The sequence below is a fragment of the Phasianus colchicus genome, chromosome 36 (genome assembly GCF_987193195.1).
Source record: "Phasianus colchicus chromosome 36, bPhaCol1.hap1.1, whole genome shotgun sequence".
NCBI lineage: Eukaryota > Metazoa > Chordata > Aves > Galliformes > Phasianidae > Phasianus > Phasianus colchicus.
In genome coordinates this window covers 3,014,638-3,023,645 of record NC_143471.1, presented here as the reverse complement: position 1 = coordinate 3,023,645, position 9,008 = coordinate 3,014,638, and the positions used below count along the sequence as shown (strand labels likewise).

The following is a 9,008-nucleotide window of genomic DNA, read 5'->3' as shown; positions in this document are numbered from 1 at the left end:
TATAGCTGCCCTATAGCTGAGTGCTAGCCCCTAGAATTGCCCCCCCTGCCCCATAACTGCCCCCCCTGCCCCATAACTGCCCCCCCAGCCCCACATCTGTCCCAATATCTGCCCCCCCAGCCCCACAGCTGATCCCATAACTGCCCCCCCAGCCCTATAGCTGCCCTATGGCTGAGTGCTGGGCCCTACAATTGCCCCCCCAGCCCCATAACTGCCCCTATAACTACCCCCAGCCCCACATAGGCCCCAGAACTGCCCCCCCAGCCCCATAGCTGCCCCCCAGCCCCACATCCACCGCATAACTCCCCACCCCAGCCCCATAACTACCCCCAGCCCCACATCTGTCCCAGAACTGCCCCAGAACGCTGCATTGTCCTACAGCCCCATAGGGGGCGCTGTGGGGTAACGACACGCTTGCACAGAACGCATGCGCGTTAGTACCCGGAGGACCGCACACCATAGAGATTGGCCGACTCGCAGCGCAGAGCGGTTAAAACAGAGAGTCGACACTTCCGGGAACCCGAACGCGTGAGCGACGGCGCCTGGAGGACCTACGACCATAGAGAAGGGAAGCACAGAGCGGCGACAGCAGAACGACGGGCTGCGCTGCTCCACGGGGGCAGGGGCGGGGGGCGTGGTCTATGGGACGGGGGGCGGGGCCTGTAGAAGAGGGCGGGGCTTTACAAAGAGGGGCGGGGCTTGGAGAGTTCGGGCGAGTTCTACGGATTGGGGGCGGGGTTGGCTGGAGGGCGTGACCGGAAAGGGCGGGGCTTAAGGGAGTGGGAGGGCATATGTCTTAGGGGCGGGGCTTAAGGTTGGGAGTGCAAACCTATTGGGGGAGGGGTCCAGAGGGCGGGGTTTAAGTGAAGGGGCGGGGCTCTGCGGGCGGGGACTTTGCGGGTCAGGGCGGGGCTTAATGAAGAGGATTGACCAATAAAGGAGATGATTTATACACGGGGGCGTGGTCTACATGGAGGGGGCGTGGCCTAAAGCAGGACACAGCGTGAGTTTATGGGGGCGTGGCCTGTGAAGGAAGGGGCGTGGCTCACGGCGGTGGGCGGGGCCATTCGCTGACTTTAGGGCTGCTGGGCGTGGCCTACGACGGAGGGGCGTGGCTTACAGCGATGGGCGGGGCCATTGGATGGGTTTGTGGTTAGTGGGCGTGGCCTGTGCAGGAAAGGGCGTGGCTTACGGCGATAGGCGGGGCTGTGTGGTGAATTATGGCTGTTTGGGCGTGGCCTGCGAAAGAGGAGGCGTGGCTTACCACAGTGGGCGGGGCTATAGTGTGGGTCTTTGATTGATGGGCGTGGCTTATGACGAAGGGGCGTGGCTTACGGGAACGGGCGGGGTCACGTGATGATTTAGATGGATTGGGCGTGGCCTACGAAGGAAGGGGGCGTGGCTTCCCGCAGTGGGCGGGGCCACGGGCGCCCCATAGGTCCATGACTCCATCTGAGCCAATGGATGCGCGGGGCTGGGGGGCGGGTGCCCCCCCCCCCAAGGCCGTGCGAGGCCGTCCGTGGGGTCGTTGCCCCCCTCCCTATAAAGGCACCGAGGGGTGCAGGGGGGGGGCGGCAGAGCAGCATTGCAGCCATGGGCCCAGCATTGCAGCCGTGGGCGGCTCTGGCCGTGCTGGTGGCGGTGGTGGGGGGGGGCAGAGCCAGGGAGGTCACGGTGGACAATGGGGGGCCGTGGGGGGAGTGGGGAGAGGCGGAGTTTTGCCCCAAAGGATCCTTCGCTACTGGGTTCCAATTGAAGGTGGGGCGGGGGGGGGGTATGGGGGGATATATTTGGGGGGGGGAGCCTATGGGGTGATATATTTGGGGGGGGTCCCTATGGGATGACACAGTTAGAAGTGGAAGGGTGTAGGGGGATCCCTATGGAGTGATATTGGGGTGGGGGAATGGGGTGGGGGTCCCTATGGGATGATATATTTGGGGGGCGTCCCTATGGGGTGATACTGGGGGTGGGGGAGGCTGGGGGGGCTCTATAGGGTGACACAGTTGGAAGTGGGGGGGGGTGGAGGGGGGGTTGGGGGGTGTCCTATGGGGTGATATTGGGGGTGGGGGAGTGGGGTGGAAGGGTCCCTATAGGGGGGGGGGGCCTATGGAGAAACAGATTGGGGGGAGTCGCTATGGGGGGGGGATCCCTATGGGGGGACAGACTGGGGGGGGTTCCTATGGGGGGGAGTTCCTATGAAGGGACAGATTGGGGGGGGTCACTATGGGGGGGCACATTTTGGGGGGTCCCTATAGGGGGGGTCCCTATGGGGGGACAGATTGGGGGGGGGGTCCCTATGGGGGAACACAGCTGGGGGGGGAAGGGAGGGGGGAAGCTATGGGGGGATCCATCGGGGGGTGGGAGGAGGGGACAGGGGGGTCCCAATGGGGGGATACATTTGTAGGGGTTGGTGGGGGGGGGGAATGGCACCCACCTGTGTGTCCGTTCCCCCCCCCCCAGGTGGAGCCCCCCCAGGGGGTGTTCCGTGATGACACCGCGCTGAATGGGATCCGACTGCTGTGCAATGAGAGGGGGGTGGTGACCTCCAGCGAGGGGCTGTGAGTGGGGGGGGGTCTGTGAGGCTGTGAGGTGGCCCTATGGGGGGCAGTGGGGGCTGTGGTGGCCCTATGGGGGGCAATGGGGGGGGTGGGGTGACCCTATGGGGTCCCTTTGGTGTCTCTCTGGGATGGATGTCCCTATGGTGCCCCTATGGGGTCTCTCTATGGGATGTGTGTCCCTATGGGGTCTCTATGGGGTGGGTGTCCTTATGGGGTCCCTATGAGGTCTCCCTATGGGATGGGTGTCCCTATGGGGTCTCTACGGGGTGGGTGTCCCTATGGTGCCCCTATGGGGTCCCTATGGGTCTCTACGAGGCGCCCACCCCCCCGCCTCCCCCCCTGACCCCACCACCCCCCAGCTGGGGAGAGTGGCTGTCAGCGCAGGGCTGCCCCCGTTCTTCCCGCATCGTTTCCTTCCGCCTCCGCGTGGAGCCGCCCCGAGGGCTGCGTGACGACACCGCCGCCAACGACGCCTCTTTCGTCTGCTCGGACGGCACCGTGCTGGAAGGCGGGGGGGGAGACCGCGGGCTGTGGGGGAATTGGAGCGATTCGTGCCCCCCGAGCGTCGGGGTTTGCGGCTTGAGAACCCGAGTCGAAGCCCCGCAACGAACCCGGGACGACACCGGGCTCAACAGCGCCGTGCTGCTGTGCTGCAGCTGATGGGCGGCCCGAAGCTCCACGTCCCCTCCCCCCCCCCCAATGCCGCCCCGTATCCCCGCTCCCCCCATCCCTACGTGTCCATCCCTGCATCTCCGTGTCCCCCCGTAACCCCCCCCTCCACCATTTCCCCCCGTAGCCCCTCCTCCCGTATCCTATGAGCTCCCCCCGTCCCCCTACAGCCCCCCATCCCTGTCCCCTACAGCCCCCATTTCCCCCCATATCCCCCCATCCATGTCCCCCCATGACTCCCATGTCTGTCCCCTTACAACCCCCCATATCCTCCCATTCCTGTCCCCCTATAGCCCCCCATGTCCCCCCGTATCCCGCCATCCCTGTCCCCCCACAACCCCCCATCCCCATCTCCATGTCCCTCCATGGCCCCCATCCCTGTCCCCCCATATCCCCATTTCCCCCCATGTCCCCCCCCCATTTTCCCCCACCCCTGTCCCCCCACAACCCCCTTTATCCCCATTTCCCCCCTATCCCCCGATTCCCATCCCCATGGGGCAATAAACCATTTGATTGACACCTGGGTTATTCTTATTTCGTACCGGAAAAGGCGGGGAGACGTGACGTCACGCTGGCGCGACACAGCCTCCGCGCTGCGCTACGTTGCCGTAAAGCGGCACCATCTCCCTGCCGTAAAGTAGCACCGCCTCTCGGCCGTAAAGCGGCGCCGCGACGCAGCCTCCGCGCTGCGCCACGTTGCCGTAAAGCGCCGCCGCCTCGCGGCCGTAAAACTACACCGCCCCCAACCCGCCCTGCCGCAAAGCGTCGTAAAGCGCGAAGATGGCGGCGGTGACTGTGCGGACGGCGGCGGTCGAGCCCTGGGCCGGGAGCGGGACGGCGATGGGGCGGTGGGACGGGACCGGAACCGGAACCGGAGCTGAGGCCGCGGTGTGGGGCGGCCCGGGACCCGCGGCGCTGCACCGCGATTGGACGGCGGAGGCCGTCAGCACTGGAGTGAGGAGCGGGGAGGGGGGGCAGGAAGGGCTTTGAAGGGCGGGGGGCTGTGGGGCAGGGGGGTTGTGGGGGGGGGAGTGTGGGGCAGGAAGTGCTGGGGGGGCAGGAGGGGTTCTGAAGGGGGGGGGTTTGTGGGGCAGGAAGGGCTTTGGAGGGGGGTGGTGGGGCAGGAGGGGCTTTGAAGGGAGGGGGATGTGGGGCAAGGGGAGCTGTGGGGGGGGGAATGTGGGGCAGAAAGGGCTGGGGGGGGCAGGAGGGGCTTTGAAGGGGGGGGGAATGTGGGGCAGGAGGGGCTGGAGGGGGGGATGTGGCGTTGGAAGGGTTGTGGGGGGGGGAGAGTGTGGGGCAGGAGGGACTTTGAAGGGGGGGATGTGGGGCAGGGGGGGCTTTGAAGGGGGGGTGTGGGGCAGGAAGGATTGGGGGGGGGAATGTGGTGCAGGAAGGGCTGTGGGGGCAGGAGGGAAAAGGGGTTGGGGGGCAGGAGGGGGATGTGGGGGAGGAAGGGCTTTGAAGGGGGGGTCTGAAAGGGAGTTGGGGGGGCAGAAGGGGCTGGGGGTGGCAGGAGGGGCTTTGAAGGGGGGGGCTGTAGGGCAGGAGGGTCTGGGGGGGGCAGTGGGGTAAGGGATGTCGCTGAAGGGGGGGGTTGTGGGGCAGGAGGGGCTGTGGGAGGGGGGCAGTGGGGCAGGAAGGGCTCTGAAGGGAGGATGTGAGGCAAGGGGGGCTGTGGGGGGGAGTAGAAAGGGCCGTGGGGGGGGGGGAAGGTCTGTGGGGCAGGAAAAGCCCCCCTACATCCCCCCCCCTCTGCCCCCCAGACCACCATCATGGCGGTGGAGTTTGACGGCGGTGTTGTCATCGGGGCCGACTCACGGACCACCACGGGGTGAGAGACCCTCCTGGGGGGGGAAATGGGGGGCGGTTACCATGGTGACATTGCCATGACAACGGCTGGGGGCTGATTGATGTGGTAATGACGTTGCCATGGCAACGCCACCACGATGGCGGCTCTGGGCAGTGATGCTGTGCAGCGTTGCCATGGCAACGTCGCCATGATGGCGGCGGCTATGGGCAGTGATGCTGTGCAGCGTTGCCATGGCAACATCACCACAACAACAGCTTTAGGTGGGAGGATGCTGTGTGTGTGTGGTTACCATGACGACGTCACCATGACGACTGCTCTGGGTTGACTGATGTGGCACAACGTCACCACGGCGCCGTTGCCAGGACAACAGCCCTGGGTTGGCTGATGCTGTCAGTGGTTACCATGGCGATGTTGCCATGACAGCGGCTGTGGGTTGATTGATGCTGTGTGGTTACCATGGCAACGCCACCATGACGACTGTCCCGTTTCCATGGCACTGTTGCCATGACAACAGCTCCACGATGTTACCATGAAACTGTTGCCATGACAACAGCTCTGTGCCATTACTATGATGCCGTTGCCATGACAACAGCTCTGCGCCGTTACCGTGGCGCCGTTGCCATGACGACGGCGTGGTTCCTCCCCACAGCTCCTACGTGGCCAACCGCGTGACGGACAAACTGACGCCCGTCCATCACCGCATCTTCTGCTGCCGCTCGGGCTCTGCTGCCGACACGCAGGCCGTGGCCGATGCCGTGGCCTATCAGCTGGCCTTCCACAGGTGCTGATGGCGGGAGGGGGGTGTTACAAAATGGGGGGGGGTCTCAGCCACTTTGCAACCCCCCATGGACCCCCAGATCTGTATCTGCTCCCCCTCCCCCCCCCCCCTCGCTTGCAGGCCCGTATCTCCTCCCCCAGCCCCCCAACTATCCCCCAACCTACCCCCAGCCCCATCCCTGCCCCCCCACCCAGCTCCATATCTGACTCCCAACCTGTCCCCTCAGCCCCATATCCCCCCCCTCATCCCCCCATCCTGTCAGCTTTCCTTCCATAGGTGCTGCTGGGGGGGGGCTACAAAATGGAGGGGGGGGTCTCAGCCACTGGGTGCCCCCCCTGGCCCCCCAGATCTGTATCTGCCCCCCTCCACCCCCCCAGCCCATATCTGCCCCCCCAGCCTATCCCCAGACCCATCCCTTTACCCCCCCCCCCCCCAGACCTATATTTGCCCCCCTAGTCCCATTATCTGCCCCCCCAGAGCCCCACCTATCCTCTAACCTGCCCCCCAGACCCATACCTGCCTCCCCCAGCCCCACATCTACCCCCCAGCCCCACATCTGCCCGCTGGACCCCCACCTGCCCCAACATCTGCCCCCCTTGACCCCTACCTACCCCTAAATTTGCCCTCTGGACCCATACCTGCCCCCCAACCTGACTCCCTGGACCCACATCTGACTCTTTGGACCCCCCCAGGACCCAACCTGACCCCCCAACCCCCCACCTGCCCCCCCCAGCCCCATATAACCCCCCCATCCTATCACCTCGCCCTTCCATAGGTACCGCTGCAGGGAGAAAGGGGGGGGGGTTGTTATAAACTGGGGAGGGGTCTCAGCTCTTTGTGCCCCCCCCCTCCCCAATAGCATAGAGTTGGAGGAGCCCCCCCGCGTTCGCACGGCCGCCTGCCTGTTCCAACAGAGCTGTTACCGCTACCGGGAGGAGCTCAGTGCTGGCATCATTGTGGCTGGCTGGGATCGGCGGCGTGGCGGGCAGGTAAGGGTTAACAGCCCATAAATGGGGGGTGGGGGGTGGGGAATTATTGACCCCCCTCTCCAACTGCGGGCAGGTAAGGGTTAATAGTCCATAAGCTGGGAGAGATAATAGCTCATAAAGGGACAGGGGAGTGATTATTGACCCCCCCCTCCCGCCCCAAGTGTGGGCAGGTAAGGGTTAATAGCCCACAAAAGGGGGCGGGGGGAAATTATTGACCCCCCTCTCCAACTGTGGGCAGGTAAGGGTTAATGGCCCATAAAAGGGGGGAAGGGGGGGGGATAATAGTCCATAAAGGGGCAGGGGAGGGATTATTGACCTTCCCCCAAGTGTGGGCAGGTAAGGGTTAACAGACCATAAAAAGGGGGAGGGGGGGGGAGATCATTGCGACCCCCAGCTGTGGGCAGGTAAGGGTTAACAGCCCTTGGGGGGTGGAGGGCGGGGGGGGGGAAAGGGCATTGCTGTGACCCCCAATTAAGTCATCCCCCCCCCACACACACTGTGTTTATCCCCCAACCCCCCTTTTTATGGTCTATCGGCAGCACTGTGGGCAGTGAAGGGCCACTCTGGGGAGGGGGTGGGGGTCCATCCTTGTGCCCCCCCTCTCACTCTGTGCCCCCCCGCCCCCCCCCTCCCAGGTGTACGTGGTGCCCATGGGGGGGCTGCTGTTGCGCCAGCCTTTTGCCGTGGGGGGGTCGGGCAGTTCTTACATCTACGGGTTCGTGGACGCCGCCTTCCGGCGTGGGATGAGCAGGGAGGAGTGCGAGGAGTTCACCGCCAGGGGTAACGGGGGGGGGCAGGTTGTGAGGTTGGGGGCTGGGGGGGGGCAGGGGGTGGGAAGGGAATGGGGAGCTGGGGGGGGAATGGGGGTAGGGGGGCAGTTTGGGGGTGGGGGTCTGAGGGGGTGGGGTGGGAGGCTGGTTGGGGGGCGGGATGGGGGTGGGTGGGGAAAGATGGGGCAGTTTGGGGACTGGGGGGTGTGGGGGTGGAGGTTGGGGGGTGGGTGGGGGGCTGGGGGTGGGAGGGGAATGGGGAGCTGGGGGGGGAATGGGGGTGGGGGGGGTCTGAAGGGGTGGGGGGCTGGTTGGGGGGTGGGATGGGGGTGGGTGGGGGGAGATGGGGGTAGTTTGGGGACTGGGGGGGGGGTCAGGTTGTGAGGTTGGGGGCTGGGGGGGGCAGGGGGTGGGAGGGGAACGGGGAGCTGGGGGGGGAATGGGGGTAGGGGGGCAGTTTAGGGATGGGGGTCTGAGGGGGTGGGGGGGGTGGGATGGGGGTGGGGGGAGATGGGTGCAGTTTGGGGACTGGGGGGGTGGGATGGGGGGCAGGTTGGGGGTTAGGTAAGGGGGTGGGGGGGCAGGTTGGGGGGGCAAATGGGGGAAGGGGGGCAGTTTGGGGGTGAGGGGGGTAGGGGGGGGATCTGAGAGGGTGGGATGGGGGGGCAAGTATGGGACTGGGGGGGGCAGATATGGGTCTGGGGGATCCAGGGGGGCAGATTGGTGGGGCACGTATGGCTTCGGGGGGGGCACATAGGGCTCTGTGGGGGCAGGCTGAGGGGCAGGTGTGGGTCTGGGGCATCATGGGGATCTGGGGGGTGGGGGGGTGGGGCAGATAAGGGGCTGGGGGGCAGATATGAGTCTGGGGGCAGGTTAGGAGGGAGGTGATAAGGGGCTGGGGGGGGGGGGGGGGCAGATTGAAGGTCAGGTGTGGGTCTGAGGGTGCAGGTTGGGGGGTAGATACGAGGCTGGGGGGGCAAATAGGGGTCTGAGGGTCAGGTTGTGGGTCAGATGTGGGTCTGACGCTGCTGTGGGGCCCCTCTGACCGCTCCTTCCCCCCCCGCCCCCCCCCATAGCTCTGTCCCTGGCCATGGCACGGGACGGTTCGAGCGGCGGCGTCATCCGCCTGGCGGCCATCACTGAAGCCGGCGTGGAGCGGCGCGTCCTGGCGGGTCCCGAATTGCCGGGCGGCGACGGCGGCCCCGCGTTGTGAGGAAAAGGAAGACCGCCCGTTTTCCCTCGTGGGTTGGGGGATTTGGATACAGGAATAATAAATAAACGTTTTTTTCTTCGCACCTCGAGACGCGCTGTGCGACCGCGGCCTCCTCAGCCGCCGTTTTTCGCCTCGCGCCGCCGCCGCTGCCTCAGCGCTGAGGGGAGGAAAAAGGGCGGGAACGGAAAGGGCGGGAGCAAAAAGGGCGGGAATAAAAA

At 65.6% G+C, this 9,008-nt stretch overlaps 2 protein-coding genes and 1 long non-coding RNA gene across 4 annotated transcripts; 2 read left to right on the top strand and 1 right to left on the bottom strand.

The window, feature by feature from the left end:
* Window positions 1–1,506: 1,506 nt before the first annotated feature.
* On the top strand, window positions 1,507–3,273 carry VMO1 (vitelline membrane outer layer 1 homolog). The gene is made up of 3 exons (XM_090129368.1): window positions 1,507–1,758; window positions 2,461–2,558; window positions 2,918–3,273. Exons 1-3 carry the CDS (start codon window positions 1,594–1,596, stop codon window positions 3,216–3,218), a joined length of 564 nt encoding a protein of 187 aa, XP_089985494.1. The 5' UTR covers window positions 1,507–1,593; the 3' UTR covers window positions 3,219–3,273.
* Window positions 3,274–3,760: 487 nt separating this feature from the next.
* Window positions 3,761–8,878, top strand: PSMB6 (proteasome 20S subunit beta 6). The gene is made up of 6 exons (XM_090129367.1): window positions 3,761–4,181; window positions 4,994–5,061; window positions 5,690–5,821; window positions 6,678–6,807; window positions 7,443–7,587; window positions 8,654–8,878. Exons 1-6 carry the CDS (start codon window positions 4,008–4,010, stop codon window positions 8,788–8,790), a joined length of 786 nt encoding a protein of 261 aa, XP_089985493.1. The 5' UTR covers window positions 3,761–4,007; the 3' UTR covers window positions 8,791–8,878.
* LOC149913617 (uncharacterized) lies at window positions 4,973–8,955 on the bottom strand. 2 transcript variants are annotated; one of them, XR_016461070.1, is made up of 5 exons: window positions 8,874–8,953; window positions 6,721–6,870; window positions 5,647–5,824; window positions 5,330–5,466; window positions 4,973–5,074 (listed from the first exon to the last, which is right to left on the bottom strand). It is a non-coding gene; the product is annotated as an uncharacterized LOC149913617 (long non-coding RNA). The 2 variants fall into 2 exon arrangements; XR_016461069.1 differs by having other exon boundaries at window positions 5,330–5,824; window positions 8,874–8,955.
* Between the last annotated feature and the right edge of the window lie 53 nt (window positions 8,956–9,008).